A 26,835-nucleotide genomic window follows, 5' to 3' on the forward strand; every position below is an offset into this window, starting at 1 on the left:
GAAGAGTTCTCCAATCCAAGCATGTCCAAATGAGAGGCCCAGCCCTCTATTTATTCACTTTTCTAAGAAGTTGCTAGAACTTCTAGAAACATCCTTTATAATTTCTCATTATAATGCACTTTTTTATAATAAAGTAATTTTATAAAATAAAAAGTGCAACTCAAATTAAAATTATAACATGTGGGCCCCAATATCACATAATGATAAAATATACCCTCTTAACACTTCTTCAAGAGCAAGATATGACTATCTGATCCGCAGAATTGACTCTCTTTCCACACCATTTGCCTACGAGAGTCTGGAGTAGGCAAATCCATGATCAATGCCATGTCGAACTAAAGAGGGGACATTACACTAGTCATACTTCTCACAACCGAAAATTGAACTAACTAGGGGTCTACAGGATTGACTTTCCTTCAGATACTCTTCTTATGTGTCGTACAATGATTATTTCAGTAATTTATGCTCTGCTAGGCCATACGGCTCCATTTTGTAGTGACCGAACCCCCTTCTATTCTCCTCCACAAATGGTTGTACGATGGTTGCTTTTCCTTCCACTAATGGTTGTACGATGAGTTCTCTTTTCCACGTTCTCAGCTGGTCGTACAATACTTCTTCAAAATCTCAGTTGACCGTACAGTGAGCTTCTATGCCTTCTCTGCTTCCTTGTAGCCATACGGTATTCAACTTGAAATATTCTCATGTTTCCTATCCAAGACCATATGCTCTAAATCCATATTTCCTCATTAATCTCTATCTCTTTTCTTCAACTTACTAAAAGAATTTAATACTTTATTTTACAGATATACATTAATATTTATTATTTATATCGTCTCTCAGTTATTCGTTCATGGAGGTGCATTATTTCTTTCATGAAAGACTTTCAACTTCGACCCATTCATTACATCGGCTACTTCCTTTCTGTTGAGCATCCATAATTTTATTGCTCCATTATTGCCAACTTCACGTATCTTGTATGGTCTGACCCATTTAACTTTAAATTTGTCGTTCCGCCCATTATACTTCAAAACTAATTGGCCTAGTTGAAATCTATTCAATTCCAAATGCTCATCATGCCATACTTTTCGCCTATTCCATGTAACCTTCGTGGCCCATTGTGTCTGCAACCATCGCTCATCAAGTTTATTTAAGTTATACAATCTCTCCCTCAGGCTTTCCATATCGCCTAGTTTGTTCTCAAAACTCGGTACCATGAATTCTATCGGCTGCCACTCCTTGCCGTCAATAATTGTATTCTTGATTCTAGAACCTTCACTCCGTACTACTGCAATTTTTATTAAGCCCTTTCTCTTTGTTTCCTGTGCAAACCGTACGATGTGTTTTCCTTTTTTCCGACACCTTTCTACTAAATCTGTGGTGCAGTATAACATTTTATTTCTACATGTTCTATTCACCGTGTACCGTATGGTGGAATCTTTCATTTTGTTGGGTTTGAACTATATGTTCTTCCCTTTAGCTTCAGCCATAATCGCCTTTCCTTTTTCAACTTCTCTGTATTCCTTCGAACATTCATTTTCCTCTCCTTTCTCACTTTCGTCGACCCTTAACATATTACAGCTCGAAAAGAGCTCATAATCCTCCATCTACCAGTGGAAAAGGTCGTTCACTGAGTCTTGGTTGTCATCATTCGACCCTCCTAATCTCAATACTCCTTCGTTCGGTTCCATTCTCTTCTTTCCTTCATCGTCACCTTCACCTTCACCTTTAGAATCTGACGACGCTGCCTTCTCACCTATCATCTGTGTGTGCAGGTCGATTATAAATCTTTTGCCTTCGCGCTCCATAGCTAGGGTATTTCATTTCCAGTCATGTTTCACTTTTGCTTGTACCAACCAACCCCATCCAAGGATAGCATCATACCCTCGTCTTTTCAATGGAATGACCACAAAATCTAATAAAAAAGGTTGTGTTCCAGTAGTTACCGACTGTGTCATCAAGGTTCCCAACGGTTTGATTCCGTGCTGATCCGCTGTGCGTAACTGGACTGTAGGTGGCCACAACATCAGTTGTCCCAACTTTTTTCAGATATCTTCTGGTAACACATTCACGCCTGACCCTCTGTCCACAATTGTGTTTGTTAGTGCCATTCCTAGAATGCCCATCTCGACTACTGTCAGATGCCTTCCTGTTGTGAGTGTCAGTAGCATTGGGTGTGCTGCCGTCGTTCCACTACCGTCCCTTCCTGTTTCTTCTATTACTTTTGGAAGTGGTGTCATATTCAGAATCGTCGTCCGTAACTAGGGCATTGTAAAAAGGTCATTTAATTTTATCGGAACTTCTGTTTGCATTACCTACCTTATCATGTTTTGCTCAGCCAGGTTCCTCTTCGAAGTATGGGCAGTGTCTTTTGCTTGCAACTTTCTTGTTTCCATTTGTTTCTCCAACTCCGTTCGTGCTTGCTGCAACCTGTCCTTTTCTTCCTCCACGTCAGGGTATTTTGCCTTCTTAGCTTACTCACGTGTAATGGCTAGTACCTTCTCATCACATGCTCCAATGCTTAACAAATTTACCCCCTACTTTGGGCATTTTGAATCTTTGTAGTCTCCCGGACCACACCATCTGCATAATAGCTACAGCATCTCCTTCGTAGTACAATTTCTGGCGAAGTGCCCCCAGAGGTTGCATTCACAGCACTGTATCATTGGCCATCCACTCGCATCATACTGTATCCGACTCCAGCCTCCATTGTTATTATTGTTATTATTACCACCCCTTCCGTGTCGATTATTGTTGCGATAGCCTCCTAAGGTTGCATCGTCATTTGTGTTTGTTCCAGTGGACACTTCCTACATCAGTAATACTTGCTGGTGTCCTTTTGACTTCATGTTAAACGGGCACTCCTTTATGGAATGTCCCGCAACCTAGCAGATCTCACAGAATTGTTTCTTCGAGCATGAGCCCTTTGTGTGGCCTTCCTCTTTACAGTCCGTACACCACAATTCTCCCTTCACCGATTCTAGATTCTTTTTCAAATTTTTAAATTCTTTCATCACTGTAGCATATCCTTCTCTAACGCTCAAACTTTCTTGCTTGATTCTTCATCGCTGTTGCTACTTTCGGACGATGAATCGTCTGAATCCGATGATTTGTGCTTCTTCTTCTTGCTTGTTTTCTGTTCATTTTCCAAATCCATAGCCCTATTATACGCATTTGTGTACGATGCTAGAGGCACACTCTTCATTTTCTTCTTCAGAGCAGGCCGTAGCCCCTCAACAAACCATCGTTTCTTCAATCCATTAGCTAGTTGGGTCTCCATCTTCTCCACCATCTCTTTTAGCCGTCTTACATAGGCACGGATCATTTCATTCTTTCCTTGCTTTGTGCTGTATATTTCTGCTACAATTTCATTATCGTCTTGTAGCGGTCAGAACTCTACTATGAACTCCTTTCGGACTTCTACTCATGTAGTCAATTTTTGAGGATCCGCGTTTGCAAACCAATTAATTACCACACCCTACAGGGTTGCTCGAAACTGCCAGACCCAATCATCCTTGTCTGTGACACTATTTGCCATCCATATTGTTTCACACATCTTGCAGTGTCTAATTGGAACTGTCATCCCGTCACCATTAAACTTTGGCAACTTCTCCTTTGGTTCTACCATTACTACTTTCTTCTGATTTTAAGGTACCTATTGTGTACCTACGTTGTTCTGCACACCCACGTTGTTCTGAGCACCCACACTGTTTTGCACACCCGCGTTGTTTTGCACACCCGCACTGCTTTGGACAGCTGTCCTACTTCCAACAACTGTGTTACCTAGTGAGAAAAGATCTTCCTCAAGCTAAGTTGTTCGATTCTCTCCCTGTATTCGTTCGTCGGGTGTTTTGGGAATGAAGAGTTCACTCCATGCTCATGCTCCTTTGGCACTTTGAGCCATGCGAGTTACTTCCCTTCTGTCTGGATTCTCTATCTTTGACGTATACAAGTTAAGGAACTCCTCGCTTGTCTCTTCCACCAAATTTAATCGTTGTTGAGTCTCTTCTAGCAATTCCTCGACACTCCTCAGTCTACTAGGTGAATGCACACCCTCGGTCTATGCCCCTTCACCCCCTCGGTGTCCGTCGGCAATCTGCTGAAGCTTCTATTTGCGCTCTGCCTATTGCACTAAAATTAAAACTTCTTGTGTTGTGCATATTTCATCCTTATCTTTTACCTTATTTATATCCTTGTTAAGAAAATTAGGCATTAATCTTCATCACACTTTGTTCGTTCTAGGTTTGACTGGCAACAACACCAAATGTTTACCATACAAGATAAAAGGATACTTATTGCATGTAGTATAACAAGATATAACACAGAACAGATACTTTATTCATAGATGCAATATGCTCATTACAATGATTCCAATGACTATTACAATTACAATGTTCCAAAGTCCCTTCCAGATGGTGTACATATACTTCCCTGAAGAGGTGACTCAACCGTCACCCGCCCATTCGGATACTATTTAATCCATCGGCTACAATATAGAATTACCGACAACACTTGTGGACATTAAGTTCTCTCTTAAATTTTAAACATGTAAAACCATTTCAACCTAAAAGATCACTACGAAAGAATGCATAGCTTGTTTGAACATGGTAAAATTAATAAAAATGACACATGCCATTATGGTTCCTATCCTAACTCTCAATCTCACTAGTGCCTGCTTGTTAGGAATGATACTTGATATAAACTGTTTTGATTTACGATTTTATCTTTAATGTTTATAATTTAACAAGTGACATTGCACTATCAATTATCAGCTGTGTTCTCAGTTCAACATTCATTTTTTCGCATTTTGTACAAAATTTGATTATTTTTACATGTTATAACCCAAACCCATCTGTACAAAACCCTGGGCAGAAAAATTGGTGGACTGCTGAATGAAAACCCTAACCAGCAACATATTTGAAATTTCTAAAGCATTCCTTCTTTTATTCTTTGATGAAGTTAACAAAGAGAAAGTGTTTTGGATGAAATTCAAAACAGCCTAGGGAGTTGAGGCAGTAAGCCAGTATGCTTTTTCTGAAAGCTGCAAAACAATTGCAAACAAACAAATTCTATAAAGATGTTAATTGTTTGCTTGAAGGCCTTGCAAAGGCAGTAGCTCGCAATGTTGCAAGTGATAGTGGCAAGAGAAGGCAAACTTCATACACAGCTGGAGTTTCTACAGCCACTGGGTTATGTAGGATACGCACTAGGGTTCATTCTCTATTCTTGTTATTTTCCCAGTTCATAATTTTTGAAATAACTTTGAGAACTACCTTATAAACAGCACTCAAATATCTCATTCTTAAGAAAAAGATAACTTTTTAGGGAAGCTGATAAGGTAGCAGTACAAATCAACTATGCTGTTATTCAGAAGATGAGATTTGTGTTGATAAGAGTGTAACTAAACTAATTATGAATTAGAAGATCAATCCATAATGGTCATGAAGCAATGAAGCATGGACTCTAATTGCTATCCTTCCTCTAGCAGATGATTTGTTGGATAGGTTGTGGAAGGTTCGGTCTTTCACTCAATTGGATTTGAGGATTAGTTATTGCACCATTAAAATTAATGATATAAAACCTAAAACGTTGAGTTAACAAAAATGCATATGGGGGAAAACCAGGAACACTTGATGCTATTCATGATGGCTAACAAGTTTCCTTTTTCCTTGTTTTTAGATGTTAACTACAGGTTAATATTGACTAAAAACAGTTGTGTAGATCATTCAGTAGCTTAGAGTTAGGATACATGAGTCACCTTTGCAAAATATCATCTCCAAGAAAAATTTACTGCCACATACTCTTCCATGGATTTTAATCACTTGCTTGGAGACAAGCCAGTTGTAACTTCCCCAAAGAGAGAGTATGAATGCAAAATGAAACAAAAAGTGCAAGTCATTGATTCAATCAACAAACTTGGTAGAAATTCATACCATCGTGTAAAGTGACACCAATAGCTGTGCAAGCAAATCCCATCGTGCTGAATGTACAAATTGCATTCACCCACCTCAAGGAATGGATATCAGGAAATTGGGATAACAACAACTCGTACACTCCAAAAAAAATGATGAATTCCTGCAATGTAAGATTACCGCTGCTGTGATAGTGCTTATAAATTGCCTGCAGAACGAGAAAATTGAGATATGAGTGAATAGTAGTACACAAACAGAAAACAAATACAATAACCACGCAAGGTAGCATTACCTTAAGGCTGCTAGCTGCAGCTATCTGTATAGCAATGTTGTTTCCCACAGATGCAATCTGCTGGAAAAAAGTAACTGCCCAGTAACCCTTCATTCCTTCATTGGCAAATACAAACACAGAACCATGGTTCAATATTCAGGACGTCTTTTGGTTGACAAGAATGACAAGTGCCAATGAAAGTCGCAAAGCATGTTCAATTGAACATAATATTTATGAGTTGGTTGTTGCCATTTTCAACTGAACATGATATTTATGAATTGAACAAACAACCATAAAAACTTTGAGGGTTGGAGACAATTCTTTTGCTAAATGGAATTCTTTGGCTCTAATCTAAGCATCACACAGTTTCATTACTTTATTTAAGTAAACTAGGAATAAAAGGACAACAAACTTGAATTGAATCAATCCCACAATATGATCATAAGAATTCAACTATATCCTTCACGTTGCTTTCAAATTATTTATTTCTAATGAGAATAAAGTATTTTTGTCTAGACTGTAAACAAATCACAAATAACTTTCGTTTGCATTGACAGATATTCTTCTGACAAACTTCTCTTCAACTTTCATTTAATTTTGAATGCTGTCATCATGACGATGGACTGGTGAACATCTGAGTGTCGCTAATGTAGAACTTCAGATGTCTCAACTTGGCTATTTCACAAGTGGAATCAGAGTCCGCCCACTCAATAAGAGACTAATTAACGAGTTTTAAAAGCTTTTTACAAATAAATTATCGCTGAAGTTTAAGTATATAGTTCACTTCTACATATATGACTATAACAGAACATATAATATTCTACAAATGTTTTATGTTAGAAACAATGTCCATGTTTCGAACTTCGCAGAATTGCAAGATACAGGGCACATAGCATAGCAGAATATGAGGATTAGTCAAAAGGAATACCAAAGATACTCTGTGCCAGTTTTCTGTAAGTGTTATGCCGTATACCATTCCACTTCCACAATGAAGCAACCAGGAAACTGGAGTACCATGTGACCATCGTTCCACCCACCAAACTCACAACTCCTGCAGTAACGGAAGGAAAAAATTATAGCAATGTCCACAGTTCGAAAGTCAATAAATGGCACTTCAAAGTACATTTACTTACAGAATAAAAGCACCAGGTGAAAAAAAACTATAGGTTCTGAAAACAGATAATTTAAAGAACCGTGACTTAAGGGGTGCATATATAGCCCTTAAACTGAGGAAAACTGTACGATAAGAGCTTAAGGAGTAAAGGTGTACATTTTCATAACAAAGCGTTTCCAACTCATGTTCGAGTCTGTAACATCTGAGCACCATCACTAAGGTGAGAGTTACACGCCCAAAAAGGGATTTTCTAAATATAAAACAAAAACATTGATTCCACGAGGTTTTCTCAAATGAGATAAGCTCGTGTAGTGAAAGACAACAGCCTTCGTAGCGGAGTCCCTGATTGAGAACCCCAAAAGATAAGATAAATTATAGGTCATGGACATCAAAACCGAAGCCCAATATGAAATAAGTTCAGGGGTAACCATTCTCTTCAAAAGAGAGCCACAGAAAGGATAAGAAATTAGAGACATGAAGGTCAGCCAGTATAAAGTGTAGTTAATAGTAATCGAATCCAATCACCACAAGCAAATAATTTTAGTGACAAATTGGGACCTGCAGGCCAAAGAAGATAAAGTTTACTTAACAAACATCAAAACAGAACACCAAAAGAAAACAAGTTCAGTAACCATCTTTCTTTCTAAAAGAGAGCCACAGAAAGTACGGTGAAGAAAGTGGCCAAAATGAAACAATTTTAGTGACCAATTAGCTATCTGCGGGACATATAAGATAAAATTTGGGTAAACGATATCGAGCAGAAACACAAAAAGAAACGGAGGTCCGTGACATGCACTTGAAACAAATACAGATAACCAAAGAAAGGAAGGATGAAAAACAGTTCAGTGACAATCACACTAGCCATATATAGCTAGGCAAAGAAAGAAGGCATTAGAAATTGGGAACCTGCAGGCCAGCTCAAAGAGGCCAGAGCGAAGGGTAATGGAGCATAAGCAGCCGGTGTGGCAATTGTCGTGGCCACGTGGAATGCCGCATGCATCCATGTGCCTCTCCCATCTGAATTCAACCCATCAACGATCTCTCGTTTCTCCACTGGGATAGTTTCTTCTTCTTCGGTTTCACTGGTGCCCATGATTTTCCTAATAAAAATGTACTGGCCATTCTGGATTTCTTCCCCAGAAATATAGTATCTTTTGGAATCAAAGCCATTGACAATAAACTCCTTTATCCAATGAAAACAGATCTCTCTTTTGACGGGTTCTTTATAGATTCAAATTTTGAAAAACGATACTCTGTCGGTGTCCATTCATTCAAAGTCAACAGCAGGGACTCCTTGATACGACGCTCATTATGGCGCGTTGTAAGTTAAGCTCTTCACAGAAGTCCATTAGCTGAAGACAGAATACCTACTTTGTGCCCGATTAATGTTCAACTCTGATGAATTTTTAATCGAAGCACCTTGCAAATCCATGTCATGAAATATATTACGGGCACGAGATTTATTCCAGCAATTTATGTATAATTTATAATTTATAATTTACATGTTAGTGATTGACTTAATTTTCTTTGCCTTCCCTCTCAATTTTATACGAATCTAAACATATTTTTAATGGAGATGCAGATGACACAGCCCAGAGCCAGTGAGGAGTATCCATTCCACAGAATTTGTATAGGCTGGAACCTCTTTAGCTAACCGTCAATGACTGAGGGATATACATGTAGAACTCAAATGCATGATTTAGGAGTGTATACATGTTAGAAACAATTTAAACTGTTGAGATCTATTATATTTCCACAATCCATGCTAATGCTTTCAAATTTCTAGATTTGATTCTGTATAGTTTTTTTACATCAACGTTTCGGATCATACTACATGATCCATCATGTTCTTTTCTCTCTAGCATTCTGATGATGGATCATGTAGTATGTTCTGAAATGTTGATGTAAAAAAACTATACACAATCAAATGCAAAAATTTGAAAGCAATTTAAACTGTTGATCAGAGTCAGAGTATGTTATGAGCATCTCATTTTAGCACATGGTCAACAATAATTTGAAAGACAATGCACAGAGTATAACATGGAAACACAATGCAGGGAAAACCACCAACACCAAGACTGCTAGGAGCTACTGTCCTAATCCAGCATTCTAAAACCTTCTGTTCAAATACAACTTTGAAGGGCTCCAACCCTATGGACTCTCCAACCCCCTTTAACAATCTAAGCTCCAACTTAGACGTTCAATGCATCAACATTTTCAACATTACAGTTCAACAATCTGAATATTAATTTCAAGATCCTCAACATCCCAAATTAATTTACAGCTTATTGTTATTTCAGACTAAAACTGAAAGTAGATATTCTCTAGATAAACGTCAAATGACTTAGACCACCTTTAACAACCTCTGGAGAATTGCCTTCAATTTGACAAATGTAAACTGCAGAAAAAACCTTGTAATACAATGCAATCAGTTTCCTGTAAATTAAACCAGCATAGACCATAAAGACAACTGAATCAATTTGTTCATGAATCATACAGAATCAAGCCTCGCCTTCATTTATTTGCTGCACCTGTAATATCTTACCAACTGGATTTTTATACAGCCACGCCATCTTTCAACTTCTCACAATGTTTGTTCTAGTCCATAAACAGGTAGTTGCACAACATTCTTTTATTCAAAAACATCTCATGTCTCAAATGAAACCTTTCTCCGTACTTCGTTTAAGAAGAGACAAACATATAAATATTCAAATGTATGATGAAGTGTGTGGTTAAAACTACTATGTTGTTTTACCGTAACTTCCAAATATGTTAAGCAGCCAAAACTGTCGCCTTAACAAGTAATTTCTTTTAAATGGTAAGAGATGCGTTGTTTCAACCATGTCACCATAGGATCATTAAACATTGCATTAGTGTTGCTTATAGTATAATATCTTTATTGTTAATGAGAAGAACCTGTCTATTGGTGTGCCTGTAATCGGGACCTGCCTGGTGGTGTACCCAAAGAAACAAATGAAATTATCTTTGCACTGCTGTGCGCTGAGGAAATTTTTGGAACTTTTCAAAAACATTTTTTTTGTCTTTGCACTGCCATGCGCTGTGGAAGTTGTCAGAACTTTTCAAAAACAAAATCTCTTATGTTATTACTTTTATTACGTATTGACACCCATTGTTACCTGTATGTTCACAGCAGAGACATGAAGAATCAGCTACTAACAATCATATTTCTTCATCGATCTAGAATATATAAAGCCCGATACAAGATACTGTTTGTGCATAAGCCAATATCCAACAAACTATGATTTACCCTGTTCGTATAAACCATAGATGGAAAACTCATCAAAACCATAAACTCACCAAGGCCTAAAAATAAATTTCGGGAAAAATTCGAGAACTCAAAAAGTTGCTAAATTTAAATAGAAATGCATATTTTTTAACAAAATTCAATGAGAAGATGCATCCATTGATTCGATAAATGAGAACGCAAAAGAAACAAGCTTAGTCTCGATATGATTAAACATAAAGTGGGTACAAAATTGCATTCTTGTGAGAAATGCTGATGGCTGGAAGCAAAATAGTAAATAATTTATGTAAAATTAAAACTAAATACATCATTACAATTAAATCTTCCTCTTCCCATCTTTAGTAAAAACTAAGGTTGAGGCAGAACTAGAGGGTCTAGTCTTAGAAGTCTGCACTAGCATGACTATGCCTTCTGGCTCAGTGTGTCTGACTTAGTCTATGGCTTGTCCTCCAGCCTAGATGTAGCTCTTCCTCTAGTTTCTCCTAGCACTAGCATTGACTACTCATTCAACTCAATGTCATCTAGTGTGAAACCAAATACATTCCCTTCCTCCATAGCCTGACTCTCCAAATCATAGATGTCATCCTTTTTAGAAAGCACCTCAAATCTGGTTCAAATTGATAGAAATCAGTTTGCAAGTGTTGGGAAGACTATTTTCCCCTTCTTAGCTAATAACAAGTTAAAGAATGAGAAAGGAATAATTTGGGACATTTTTTGTCTTTAAGTGTTATTATAAAACTGAGACCAAGTTTTTAACTAAAACTCATCGCGCTTTTGGCAAAAACTCAACAAGTTTTTCCAAAAAAAATCAGTGAGTTTTTTGCGCTAGTAAAAGTCCTATAACCTCGCCAAGCCAGAAACTTGCCCAGTTTTTGCAACTTGGAGAGTAATCTACCAATAGAACATCTATGGTATAAACAATATATGAATTCACCATTATCTTATTCAACCTGTAGAGCACAAAACCTGCTACAACAAAGTTTCCAATTTTCTCATTATTGGACATTCTGTGTTTCTTGTTGGGTCTATGCTTCATACTCGGAATCGTATAGAGCATTGGCTGTTATCATCATGTATCGCAGGTAGGTTGTTGAATACAGTATTTGTGCAAATTTGTTTAATGTGTTTTTGTCATCAACGACACTACTTTTCAACAATCTCCCCCATCATTGATGACAAAAACAATAAGATAAACAACACCATTAGACCAACCACACACTGCAAGCTGAACTGAATAATCAGAGTTTGAACTTTCCAACACTGCAAGATGATAAACAATCTGAACTTTCAAACACTGCAAGATGAAAAAACAGTCTGAATCTGAAAACAATCTAAACCATTTCTCCCCCTTTGTCATCAATGACAAGGAGGCAAGTGTAGAAAATATAGCAATAACTACATCCCCTGAGTTCATGCACTAAGGCAAGAACCTAGTGTGGCATAGCCACAATGCCAACTCTTCTCAAAGACATTCAAATGTAGCTGCAGGAAGAGGTTTAGTGAAAATATCCGCCAACTGCTGTTTCGTATTAATATATTCCAAACAAACTTCACCATTTGCAACCACTCATTCAGAAAATGATATCTTACAGAAATATGTTTAGTGCGGGAGTGTTGAACAGGATTTTTAGATATATTAATTGCACTAGTATTATCAAAATATACAGGAATAGGCCCATCAAAATTAACCTGTAAATCCGGTAGAGTTCGCTTCATCCACAAAACCTATATGCAACACGCAATTGCAGCGATATACTCAGCTTCGGCAATGGAAAGTGTGACCGATTCTTGTTTCTTGCTTAGCCATGCAACTAACTTGTTGCCCAAAAAGAAAGCTCAGCTTCGGCAATGGAAAGTGCAACTGATTCTTGTTTCTTGCTTAGCCATGCAACTAACCTGTTGCCCAAAAAGAAAGCTCCCCCATTGGTGGTACATTTGTCATCCAAACAACTTGCATAGTCAGCATCTGTATATGCAACAAGTGAAAACTGATCATTATGTGGATACCATAACCCAAATTCAAGAGTACCCTACAAATATTTGAAACTGTGCTTTACAATTAAAGTGAGAAACTTTAGGTGAGGCCTAAAGCCTTGCAACCATACACACTGCTTGCATAGTATTTGGTCTAGATGCAGTGAGATAAAGGAGGCTACCAATCATTGGCCTGTATTGAGTTTGATCTGTTGCGGAGGATTCGTCATCTTTACTAAGTTAACAACCAGTAATCATAGGTGTATTAATGGGTTTGCAAGAATCCATCTAAAATTTCTTAAGCATTTCATTTGTATTTTAGTTTGAGACAGAAAAATGTCATTTACCAACTAAGAAAACATGAAAACCAAGAAAGTATTAGAATTCTCCTAACATTGACATTTCAAAACCTGTTTGCATTCGGTTAGAAAAATCCTGACATACCTTGTCATTACCCCCAAAAATGATATTATCAACATACACAGCCACAACAAAAATTTGATCATTGAGGGTCTTGAAATACATGTTGCTACCTGCATAAAACCATGCTGAATAAGACGATCAAGTCTAGAGTACCAAGCCCTTGGTGCTTGCTTAAGACCATATAACATTTTTTTAAGTCTGCAAACATAACCTTTCCTTCCTGCACAAACAGAACTCTTAGGTTGTTCCATATAAACTTCCGCCTCTAAATAACCATTCAAAATGGCTGGTTTAACATCCATTTGCCAAACTTAAATTTTTTATATGCTGAAAATGCTATAAACATACGTATAGCTTCTAGTCTGGCTACAATGGCGAATGTTTCTTCAAAATCTATTTCTTCCGTTTGTGTGTAACCTTTACAAACAAATCTAGCTTTATTACGAGCAATTTACCATTTTCATTGAGCCTATTTTTAAATACCCTTTTTGCACCATTTACATTTTTATCAGTAGGTTGTGGACCTAATTCCCAACTTTGATTCTTTTCAATTTGTGTGAACTCCTCTTTCATTGCATTAATCCAACATTCATCAATACTACCCTCTTTATAGAGTTTTGGTTTCATTTTTGAGATTAAAGACAAATATGCTTCCTCATTATAATTCTTTACAACTTTTTTTCTAGTTTGAATTCCTTCATTTTTTATCACCTATAATTTGTTGTTCAGGATGATTGCATTTAACAAATTTTTACAGACACTTAATTAGACTATTTTCATCAATATTTTTGAAGGATATTCCACTAGAACTTTCTGAGCATATTTAAACATTATTATTAGAATTTGTTGTAGAGTTTGTTTCATTTGAGCAATTTGTTGGTGTACTTTCAAATACATTTCCAGCATTATTTACACATTCATCATTATTATCTTTGTGTAATAGTTCATCAAATTTGATATTGATACATTCCACAATTTTCCTTAGCCTGTTGTTATAACATTTCTATACTTTACAATGAATTGAATAGCCAAGAAATACACCCTTATCACATTTCGAATCAAAAGATTGAGACCTTCATCTTGTTTGATATAGCATTTACTCCCAAAAATCTTAAAATATTCTACTAAAGTTGGTTTGCCATACCATAATTCATATGGAGTCTTTTGATATTAGGTCATGTACCCTATTAAGAATATAAACTATTATATAAAAAACATCTACCCAAAATTTATCAAAAAGATTTGATTCATTAAGTAATGTTCTAGCCATTTCTTTTACCATTCTATTTTTTCATTCTACCACCCCATTTTGTTGAGGTGTTCAGGCTATTGAGTAGTGTCTTCTTATACCTTCTTCTCAATAAACAATGAGATCTTTAGACAAAAACTCACCACCTTTATCTAATATAAGACATTTAATTTCATAACATGTTTCCTTTTAACCATAGCACAGAAAATCTTAAACCTGTCAAAAGCTTCTGATTTTTCTTTTAGAAATGTTACCCAAGTTATCTTGAAGTAATCATCTATATATAACATAAAATATCTTTCACTTTTTTATCCTTTACTTTTGGGTGGTCTACATAGACCAATAAGTACTAATTCAAGAGGCTGCAAATTTGAATAATATTTAAGTTTAAAACTTACCCTTGTTTGTTTACTTTGTTGACATTCCTTGCAAACAACGATTTTTGGCTTTACAATTTTAGGCATGTACCTAACTAAGTTTGGGGAGCTGATTTTCACTAAGTTGTCAAAGTTAACATGATCCAATCTTCACTGCCATAACCAACTCTCATCAATTTGACTCAAAAACAATTTCTACTCTTTACTTTTCTTAAATTATACACATTATTGTCGATACATTTACCCATTTCTATTATTTCAACTGATTTTGATTTTCTAATTTCACAGCCTTGATCCTTAAAGTTTACTAAATATTTATGATTACACAACTGCTAACACTTGACAAACTGTCGTGTCCCCTCTTTAGCTCTATCTAACAGTGACATGAGAGTTAGCCTATTATGGAGTCTCATAGGCTAGTACTAGTAATCACGGACTTAGTCAAGGTTTTCAGTGTCTGAATTTGGTATTTCAAGTAGTGGTAATCAATTGAGGGTAGTTCCTTCATTTTAGGAGCCAGTTCCTTGATTTTAGGAGGTTGTGACATTTTCTAAAGATGAGGTTCTATGAGATCACCCCTGATCTCAATTTCAGGAGATTTGAGTCTGTTCCCTATTTTTTAGGAGTATCCCTATATTTGAGGGTGAGACTACCAATTGGCCCAAGCTGTCCAGCATTAGTCACATGCAGGTGACAAGCTTAGTTTCATGTTTTGGAGGTGTTTGGGTTGTTCCTTGGCTACTTGGGAAATATTTTAATATATTTAAATATTCTCCTAAGTTAGCATATTAATAATTTAAATAAGGCTAAGTGTTTAGCCAATCTGGAGCAATAAGGAGTTGTCTGGCTCCATTTGGATCGATTTGCCTATGTGTGATAGCTCGCTGGAAAGAGCTTAATCTCTACTATTTGATTATCACTTGTCGGGACTTATTTGATACTTGGAGCTATTTGTCATTAATAAAGTAATGATTTCTCTCTATTTGAATGCTTTTATTTGGGAAACAATGTTATATTATAAAGTTCAAATGAAATCCACTTTAAGGTTCTTTTAGGGTTTGATTTGCCTTGGAGAGGGGATATAAGGAGATGGTAACCTAAAAGTATCTTTTATCATTTTGTCAACCTATTTTGGACGCCATTGCTCTAGAAGAGCATTCCTCACCTAGGATGCAAACCCTAGTATTGAGAGTAGAATTTTTGGGACGTAGCCCTCAACAAGATTAGATTCGAAGGTTCTTATGCATACAGTTTGATCAAGGCAGGGGATCCGTTTCTTCTATTGCAGTCACACCTTGCAGGTAGTGGATTTTTAGGGAAGGTGGCCACTTTGGTTTAGCCTGGCGTTTCTTTATAGCAGCTCACCTAGATCCCATTTTTAGCTGGCATCAACCTTGTTTGAAGCACATCTATATTGGTACTATTCTGAAATAAATCAGACTCTACTGGTCTAGTTTTAGAATCATTTTCAGATTAGTATGTATTGCTGCATATGATTTCTATCACTTCTATTTTATCAGTTACTATTATTTATTCATTGTAATACCTATATTCTGAAAAATACAAAAAGAAACAACATTCTTCTGCAACTTCTATCTAGGTCTATAAGATAAAAGGAAAAATCTATAGGAAAATATAATTTATATAATTAAACATTATAGCAGTAGTAGACCAAATATCCATTTGAGATATTTCACAAACTATATATTAAACCATCAACAAACCAAACATTGTTCACTTCTAACATAACATTTATATGCAAAGAGCCTTTACCTAGAATTGGCATTGTTTATTTGTCACCAAACTTTATTGGACCATCATTCTAATCTACCAATGTAGTGTACTTTCTTTTGTCTCTGTCATATGATTTGAGCATACATTGACAACATTATTATTAGTATGTTTACCCTCTGCTATTATTTCACCAAATTTTGATTTTCTAATTTCACAGCCTTGATCATTAAAGTTTACCGAATATCCATGATCACACAACTCACTAACAATCAGATTATATTTAAATCCATCAAGAAATCAAACCTTGTTCACTTTCAACATACCATTTATATGCAAAGAACCTTTACCTTGAATTAGCACTATAGATTTGTCACCATACTTTATTGCACCACACTTCCAATTTGCAAATGTAGTGAACTTGTTCTTGTTTCCTATCATATGATTTGAGCATCCATTGGCAACAATCCATGAATTCTCATTGGTAGCACGTAAGCTGTAAAAGTGATTTGTATTCCTTTTTTCTCCAAACTTTTAGTTCTTTTTGATTAGTCAACCTATTTCTAGAATCAAAAGTATTCAACAGACAATTCCTTGCAATGTGTGCTGAATTTTGACATTTGAAACAAATCAAGTTAAAATTGTTCAAGAAACCAAAAGAATACGGTCTTACAAAGCTGATCCTCCATCTTGACACAACCCTGCAATTCCCTACTTTATGACCAAAATAATTATAGAAGTGACAATAACCATAAAATGAGTGTCCTAGGAAACCATCTATTAACTTCATAATGCCTTTTATTTGTTGCATTATTTGAACTTTCAGCTTTCTCAAAACCTACCCTGGTTTTGATATTACAATCACGTTGTTGAGCCAACATATCACTAAACATTTTAGAATTTTTCACAAACTTTACTTGCTTATTGTTAATTTCTACGATCGTTTCTACAAATGTAGAATCATAGTCATTGTTATTGATCATTTTCCAAATGCAGATTTGAGGACTCGTAAATATGAGGAGACATGTCTCTACAATTAAACATCACTAGTTAACATATTAATATAATATAAATATAAATAACCATATACGTAACTCATCTTAAGCATATATGTAATATTAATATGTTAACCATATATGTTATATATTATTATATAATAATATATAATGTATAATATATATAATATATATTATATTACATATATAGTATATATTATATATATAAGATATTTATCTTAAAGATGATTTACCATCAACAAGGTATCTCATGATAAAATCAATCCGACTAAAGCTACAACCTTAACACTCCCTCTTAGCTAGGGAGGATTTATAAAACACATTATGCTCTCAAGAATATGAAGAGATATCATCTCAGCATGATATTCAATCCTCTATGAGGCTAAATTTCTCACCTTTAATAACACACAATTGAAGCAATTTCCATAACTTTAAAACACCACCTTAAGTGTGGTATATAGTAGTAACTATGGTGTCCAGCAAGATCCGGCCCAAAGAACAATAACAAGTTGGTTATCATGGTGTCTAACAAAATCCGACACAAATCCAATATAAAGTTGAGTTTCTTAATCTCGTTTCTTAGAATTTTGCTCCCTAACTTGAAGCACCTTTCAATTTTAAGAGCGAGTTTAGAATTTACAACAACTAGTTTCCTCTCAGTTTCTACAAGTTCAAGTTTCAAATTTGTAATAACTTCTACTTTGGCTTCAAATCTTTTGAAGGTTCATTACCCAAAATAACTTTCTTCAATCTGTTGATCTCTTTTAAAGCACATACTAATTATGCCTCAAGGCCAACTTCGTCTTCTGCTTTTTTGCATGATTCACCATTGCTAGAATCAATTGAACAAGGTCCTAAAGCCATAAATAACATTTCATAATCATCATAATCACAACTATTTGTAGTATTTTTTTTTATAACCAAACTTTTCATTTTCCTAGCAAATTTCTTTGACTTATGATTGGATGATTTGTTAAAAACATCTTCTTCATCATTATTAGCAATAGGACACCTAGCAGAAATGACTATTTTTACCACATTTAAAGCATTTCATGGGTAATTTCTTCTTATTAAACTTTTTGAACTGTTTTACTAGATTTGCTAACTGTTCCTCTAAGTCTTGTTTCTATGCTTTCTAACTTTTTTTAGTAGTTTTGAAAGCAACTTCCCTTTTGATTTTTGTTTCACTTGCCAATCTCATTTCATAAGCTATTAGTGTGCCATGTATTTCATCTATTGTAAGTTTTGTCAAATCCCTAGCTTCTTCAATAGCAAATATCTTAGCATTATATCTAGGAGATAAAGATCGCAAAACTTTTTGAACAATTGTTGTCCTTTCACTTTTTCACCTAGACCCATAATTGCATTTATGACTTCATCTACTCTTAAAAGATACTCAACAATACTTCCTTCCTCTTTCATTATAAGTTCACCAAATCTGGCTTTATAGGTTGTAGTTTTGCGTGTTTAATTTTGTCATCCCCTTCATAAGCACTTTTTAGTTTATCCCAGATTTCCTTAGCAGTTTTACAATGCATAACCTTAGTGAGCTCATTATTGGTTAAACACACAATAATGCATTTCTTGCTTTTACATTGTTTTTGCAATCTCTTTCCTCTGCAACATCAGTCAAAGGTGTTTTACGTAAAGTAAAGCCATTTTCAACTGATATCCAAACATTGTAAGCAATAGATGCAATTTAACTTTCCATCCTAACATTTCAAAAAATATAGTTTGTTCCATCGAAGAGAGGTGCTTTATTAGATCATTCTCCTTCTATATTGGTCATGTGTTCTATTACGAAGATCTGTTTAGATTATTAAATCTTTTGACAAGCACTAGTTCTGATACCAATTGTAGAACACAAATACACTACTAAGGTGGGAGCGGGGGGGAGGCAGGGTGTGAGTTAGGAATGTATAAACAATAGACTTGAACCAATTTAAACTGTTGATCATACTAGGTTAGGAGCATCTCATTTTAGCATATGGTCAACAATAATTCAAAAGACAATGCACAGAATATAAAGTGGAAAACCAATGTGAGAAAAACCACCAACACCAAGACTACTAGGAAATACTGTCCTAATCCAGCCTTCTAATACCTTCTGTTCAAATACGACTTTTAAGGGCTCCAACCCTATGGACTCTCCAAACCCCTTTAACAATCTAAGCTCCAAATTAGACTTTCAATGCATCAACATTTTCAACATTATATTTCAACAATCTGAATATTAATTTCAAGATCCTCAACATCCCAAATTAATTTACAACTTATTGTTATTTCAGACCGAAACTGAAAATAGATATTTTGTAGATAAACTTCAAATGACTTAGCCAACCTTTAACAACCTCTGGAGAATTGCCTTCAATTTGACCAATGTAAACTGCAAATATAATATTTTCAGATCTAAAGCAAAACTTTTTGTTACAATGCAATGAGTTCTCTGTAAATCAAACCATCATAGACAGTAAAGACATCTTAATCAATTTTCTCATGAAGCATACAAAATCAAACCTCACCTTCATTTATTTGCTGTAGCTGTAATATCTCACCAAGCATTGCTTCTCTGATTCATTCTTACAAACTGGATTTTTATACAGACACCATCTTTCAACTTCTCACAATGTTTGTTCTAGTTCCATAAATGGTAGTTGCACAACATTCTTTTATTCAAAACATCTCATGTCTCAAATGAGACCTATCTTCGTACTTCTTCGTTTGAGAAGGGACAAATATATAATTGTTCAAATGTATGAAGAAGTGTGCAGTTAAAACTACTTAGTTATTTTACTGTAACTTTCAAATATGTAAAGTAGCCGAAAATTGTCGCCTTAACAAGTTATTTGTTTTACATGGTAAGAGACACACCAACCACGTCACCATAGGATCATTAAACATTGTGTTAGTGTTTCTTATAGTATAGCATCTTTAATTGCTAACAAGTAAAACCTGTATGGTTGTGTGCCCATTATTGAGATCTGCCTGGTTGTGTACCCAAAGAAACAAATGAAATTATCTGGCACTGCTGCGCACTGAGGAAATTGTCAGAACTTTTCAAAAACAAAATCTCTTGTCTTTGCACTGTTGTGCACTGTGGAAATTGTTGGAACTTTTCAAAAAAAAATCTCTTATGTTATTACCTTTATTACATATTGACATCCATCGTTACCTATATGTTCACAACAGAGACATGAAGAGCCAACTACCAGCAATCGTATTTCTTCATCAATCTATAATACATCAAAATAAAGTCCAATACAAGATACTATTTGTGCATAAGCCAATATCCAACAAACTACGATTTACCCTGTCTATAAAAACAATAAATGAACTCATCGTTATCTTTTTCAACCTGTAGACCACAAAACCTGCCACAACAAAGTTTCCAAATTTCTCATTATTGGACATCCTGCATTCCTTTTCCGGTTTATGCTTCATAGTCGGAATCGTATAGAGCATTGGCTGCTATCCTCATGTATTGTAGGTTTGTTGTTCACTACATTTTTTCTGCAAATTTTCTTAATGTCTTTGTCATAATGGCACTACTGTTCAACAATATAGTCCACCAAATTTTTCCAATGCATGATCCCTGCCCTATCCCATATAATACCAAAGTCTTGCAATCAACAAGATTTTATCCCTGGTGTGCTAATTTGAAGCGATTCAAGTTCACTCAAGACTAAGGCACCATTGACATGCAAACAATTTTTCAATAATAGAACAAGCATAAACTTTCTTTGAGTTATTGATTATCACACGTTGGTGTTTCTTTTGAAGGAGACGTCTGTATTATTTTGATATCATTAACAAGAACTAAATTTTATTTGTCTAATTATTAGATCCTGCAAAGGCATGATACTATTGCATCCATTCAACTCATTTTTCCAATCAAATTGACCAATAAGCTAATAGAATTAAAAAAATTAAATAGACTTCCAGATGTTAACATCTTTTCTTTATTTTTGAAGATTTTATAATTCACCTTTTTCAGTAATCTTATTGGCCTAGGCTAATTTTGGTAGGGATAAAAATCAATTTACCTCGACAAAAAATACAAAATATATGTCATGTCATGTCATTAATGACACTTTATATCATTTATTAATGATAACTTTATCTTTTTACAACTACCATATGTTAAATAGAATTTTCCACAATATATCAAAAGATGTCATTTCAATAATGTCAATTTTATGTCATTCATTAATAACACCTTTATCTTTTTACAATTAGGTTAATTAGATTTTTTTTTTTGAAAATATTGTTTTGACTCATGTATTTTTACAATATTCAAATTAAATATAATTATGTTAATAAATATTATTTATTAATATATAACAATTGTTTTAACTAATAGACAATAAATTATATTAATAATAATCAATGAGTGTTTTTTTTTTTATATCAATAAATTATATTAATAATAATTTTCACATATAGTTTATTTTTAGAATTTATTTAATTTTTTAATTGTTAAAAATATTATAAACTAATTATGCTACTATTGATATGTTACTTATTACAACTTTAGCATGGCTCTTTAAGGACTTGCTCAAAATAAGCTTAACAAATTTATACATTTCTCATGCAAAATCATCAAAGTGAATTTCAATAATAGTGCATGTACGACTTGTATAAATTAAAAAATTCTAAGAAGCCCCTTCTATACAGTGGAAATGCAAGAACAATTTTAATAATAGTGCATGTACAACTTGTATAAATAAAAGAATTCTAAGAAGCCCCCTCTATAGGGCGGCAATCAAAGCGCTCACAATTTTCCTCACTCAAATCACAAAACCCTATACATATTTTAATGTTCAAATGCATTGCACTATTGGTAGGAACTTTGACGCTTTGCGTCACTTGTTCTTAAATGTCATGATCTTTGCTAGTTTTGTCTATTGCTCTTTTTCAAAACACTTGTTCATTAAGTTTTGGATTTCATCTCAAGATCAAATATTGAGGAATTACTACTTCAAGTTTTGATAAAAATCAATGAAAGTAAAAGGTTTGTTATAAGGAATTATGGGTCAAGATAATAGGGTAGCAAAAAAAATTGAGTTGTGGTTTAGAAGAGATCTAGGGAGGGTAAGATATCTTAATCAGAAAAGGAAATGATTTTTGACACAACTCTTTTATGTTTGTATTCTCAACTTTGATTGTTATATGAAATGTAATAGGAAGGACCCTTTCCCCTAGATTAGATTACAACAGACTTTTCTATATTTAAGGATTTATGAAAATGCATGGATGTGTCTATGGGCCCTTGGTATGTTGGTGAAGTTGGAAATCAAGTCTTGATGAGTGCAAGGCTCGAACATCGTAGGGGATGAGATTGGGATCCTGTCTCAAGCAAATTTGGTAGGATCGACACCACTCAGTTCTTAGCTCATAGACAAAGAGGTTTTAGCCTAAGGCTTATGCCCCTACATTAGGTAGCTAAAACAACTTTATAGATGAAATATTTTCCCAAAAAAAATGTATGAACATTCATTTTTAGAGGTTACCTAACCTTTACTAATATCTTTCCTAGGTTTCCTTGAATCTAATATTGAAGCTTGACGTTGTTTTCATGGCCACTCAATAATTATTGTCAAATGCTCATTCTAAGGATGAATTGTCACACTTATTCTTGTATAAATTGTATAACAATATTCCCAAGGCATCTCAACCATTAAATGATATAGCAAGCAAAATTCTAGTAACAATTGTGATCCCTTTTACATCTAAATGATATGTAATAAGTAGTCTTACGACCATGATTTGTTGTACTATATATGAGGGAACAAAAATTGTCCATGTTCACAATTTGGTCAATTTTGGTTGAAAGAGAAGTCCCCTCACTAAAATGGAAATTATTTGAAGGTGTACTTGAAATTTCAACCCATTATACCAAGCTTGGAAGACTTCTAGTTAATGAAGTTATGGTAGACTTCTAGTTAATGAAGTTATGGTAGGTTTATTCCAAATAAGGGCCATAATGTCTTGCTTTATAGCTTTTGAATAATGGAAATCGTTGGTAAACTACTTAGAAGAATGACACTTGTAGGCATAGCACTCCACACTCATTGAAGTAAACTAGATTTTTCTAGAGATGGTTGTGATCACCTAAAACTACACCCTTGTTAGGTTTGACGAAAACTAATGTTTCAAGGACACATTGAGACACTCCTAAGCTATGGGTTGCTTGTAAAATGGAGTGAATATCCAGATAAGGCCGACTCCTAACTTCTAGAAAAGGGATAGAGAAAACTTGAAATGAAAGACTTACAACTCAAAGAAACATGAAAACTTGAAAATTTCACTGCATGAACCTATAGTAAACCAACTTTATAGAAATGAACACTTGTAGAATGACACTAATCCACTTGCAAATAATAATCCTAGAATCACAACTTGTTGTGAACCTCTTACACATAAATATTTCATTAGCTGGTTGTAAATGACAAAAAACTGAAATGGAAAAAAACTTCCACAAGATAGTTCTTAAACATTTAAACAAAACACAACTAATAACCTGTGCAGTGATCACTTATAGTAAAAAGCAAATACATGAGACAGATTGAATAAAAAAGTCTGACAATCACTTCAAAATTCCACCTTATCAATCACTTGATGCGACTAAAACTGCAATAACTAGTAGGATAAGACTTAATGATCTGAAAATAATAGGCCTTCAATTATATTCACTTCAAAACTAAGTTATAGAAATATGATGCCAAAGACAAATGAAGTAAAAATTCACTAAGTCTTCTTTCTACTGACTACAAAAATAAGTTCAAAACTCACTCAGGTCCATGGAAATAGCCAATAAAAAGGCACCTAGAAGATTTCAAAATGAAGTAAAAACACTTACTGAAGCCCACTAAGTCATAAACATACCTATGACTCATCAAAAACTATCCACAATTTGCTCCAACTGATCATAAAGACCTTTCAACTGCAAAGGCAAAGTTGAATTTGACCAACAAGTCCTATATTGCTTCAAGTGGTTCCTAGACATCCTCCTCATAACCTCAAAATAGAAAGAATCTTCTAAGAAGAAGTCTTCATACTAATAACATCCTTATTTTTCACAAATGTCCCTTTCCCATGTTGACTAAAACAAGATAATAGATTTGAAGCTTATAACTACATATTCAAAAACCATTTCTTTTACAATGAAACTTTATGCAAAATAGGAGGACAAAACCCTCATAATCTCGCAAATAATTACCACATATTAAATAAATTCAATGTATAAAAATTAAGGAGGACTTAGCAATAAAATGATGAATAAAGATAATAGAAATAAGATTAATCAATAACAATAAGTATAACTTATAAATATTAAACATTAATCAATCCCTACAACCTTACTCTTACAACACCACATTTTATCACAACATTGAGCATATTCTACCAAAGGACATACATCCCCTTTTTTAGCGCCCGTGGACTTGCATTCTCAACAAGGACTTGGTAGATAAAAATTCCACCAAAAAGACTCGGACTTCAAAATTCATGAAAGGGAATTGAGAGGAATATATCCTCTTGTTACAACCCTAAGAATTATTCATTTGGCATGTTCGAACTTTCTAGAAAATGGATGAGGATTTCTATGGGCACTTCTTTAGTTAGACAAGGAATTTTCCTATGATATTGAGCTTCTACCTAAAGGAAAAAATGTCTCAAATTTCGCATCCTTTGCCATCATTCAATAGGTATACATTTGTTGCAGTAGCTTGAGTTCCATATTCATGTTTAGCTCAAGTAATTTGGAGGATGTGTTTGTTTCAATCTTTTCTTCACCTACTCCACCATATACCAGCACATTCTCCATGTGTTTACAGCTCTTTTCTCTTTTGCTTTGAAAATATTGTTGCCAATTGGCAATAATTCCTGGGCTATATGTATTGCTGTGAGATGGTGACATTCTACCTATTGTATACTTTAACATTTCCTATCTTTGATGGTTATTACAAGCCTAAACTTTGGAGAGAAATTTGCATTTTTGTATGGTAATGTTATTTGCAACTTTCGTCCCTCTTTGCACGTGCTAACAATTTCTTGTTTTACTTACTCAGTTTTGGATATCATAGCCAAGTCATTGTAATATGGTGAAAATAGATTTTTGGGGGTTTGTTGTCACGGCTTTTCATAGCTGTTAAAGTAACTAGGATCGTTTCTGCAAATGTATTTTCATTGCCATTGTAATTGATGATTTTCAAATGCAGATTTGGATCTTATATAAATATGAGAGGAGGAGACATGTCTCTTCAAGAGACATGAAGAGACATGTCTCTATAGTTAATCACTATTTAGTTTATAAATAACTATATGTATAACTCATCTTTAACAGATATATAATATTCATATATTAAACATATATGTAATATAATATTATATTATTATATAATTATATATAATACATATTATATTACATATATCATATATATTATATATAAAAGATATATAATGCATAATATATATTCTATATTATATTACATATATAATATATATATTATATATATATATATATATATATAAGATACTTAAGGACAATTTATCATCAATGAGGTAGCTTAAATAAAATCAATCCAACAAAGGCTACAACAAAGTCATGTCCCGTAGCTTATGTAAGTCATAGACATATATACATACATACATACATACATATATATATATATATATATTCTTATTAGTAATATGAGACATAAAACAATGTTCATATAAATCATGAACATAAATACTCAATGTAATGAGTATATCACTTAAACTGATGCTATACTTCAATACTCCCTCTTAGCAAGGGAGAAGTAACAAAAACATTTTTTGAGACAGAATCAAGGATATCTATACACAACATATTATCTGACTTTAACACTCTGAAATAGTGACTTTTCAAATAACTACAATCACAATGTTATAAACACTATCATAACATACATCATGATCTGTAATTTTCTAAAACAATATCTAGAGTAATCATAATGATTATGTTATCTATGATCTCTAATTGCCCAAAGCAATATATAGAAATGTTTAGAGTAATAACATAAAAATTCATTACTCATGATCTCTAATTATCCGAAACAATATGTAAAGATGTCCATGGTAACAAATGAGTTCGTTATCTATGATGGGTAAGTGCACCAAGTTGTTGTGCCAAAAAGATGACACCCTTTTTTTCTAGTTCTAGAAAGCGCGTATGCGCTATGGCTTGGGTATCCCAAGCCATAGCGCATACATGCTTTGTAAGTCAACAAAATTTTATAAATGGGCTACAAACTTGTAGCCCATTTCATTTTCATTCATTTTGCAAGGATTTCATAGCCATAATGCGTACACAAGTTGAAAAAATTGGAGATTTTCACCACCCGCCTCCTCAAAATGCCTCCTTGTCGCCAAAATTTGAGATCGAGACTATTGTTTACCCTTTTTTTTGTATGTTTTTGCATTGTTTTGTAGGTTTTTTTCAATTTTTTCTTTAAATTTGTTTATTTATTTAGATTGCAATTGGT

At 34.3% G+C, this 26,835-nt stretch overlaps 1 protein-coding gene across 6 annotated transcripts in view; it reads right to left on the reverse strand.

The window, feature by feature from the left end:
- The window catches only part of LOC149576673 (GABA transporter 1-like), a 44,582-nt gene extending 23,613 nt beyond the window's left edge, over positions 1 to 20,969 (reverse strand). The window contains exons 1-5 of one of the 6 annotated variants that reach the window (XM_089818964.1): positions 20,685 to 20,965; positions 12,249 to 12,525; positions 7,109 to 7,231; positions 6,202 to 6,296; positions 5,931 to 6,117 (exon numbers count right to left, since the gene is read on the reverse strand). In XM_089818964.1, coding sequence (XP_089675090.1) covers positions 5,931 to 6,117; positions 6,202 to 6,296; positions 7,109 to 7,205 — 379 coding nt within the window. In that variant the 5' untranslated portion in view covers positions 7,206 to 7,231; positions 12,249 to 12,525; positions 20,685 to 20,965. Of the gene's footprint in view, positions 1 to 5,930; positions 6,118 to 6,201; positions 6,297 to 7,108; positions 7,232 to 7,313; positions 7,872 to 8,200; positions 8,436 to 12,248; positions 12,526 to 12,977; positions 13,362 to 19,851 lie in introns of those variants that run through there. The other 5 variants (XM_089818943.1, XM_089818954.1, XM_089818932.1 and 2 more) reach the window with 5 other exon arrangements.
- Positions 20,970 to 26,835: the final 5,866 nt, after the last annotated feature.

Source organism: Cupressus sempervirens, chromosome 1 (assembly GCF_028749045.1).
Source record: "Cupressus sempervirens isolate cs-2001-9-10 chromosome 1, ASM2874904v1, whole genome shotgun sequence".
Classification (NCBI taxonomy): domain Eukaryota; kingdom Viridiplantae; phylum Streptophyta; class Pinopsida; order Cupressales; family Cupressaceae; genus Cupressus; species Cupressus sempervirens.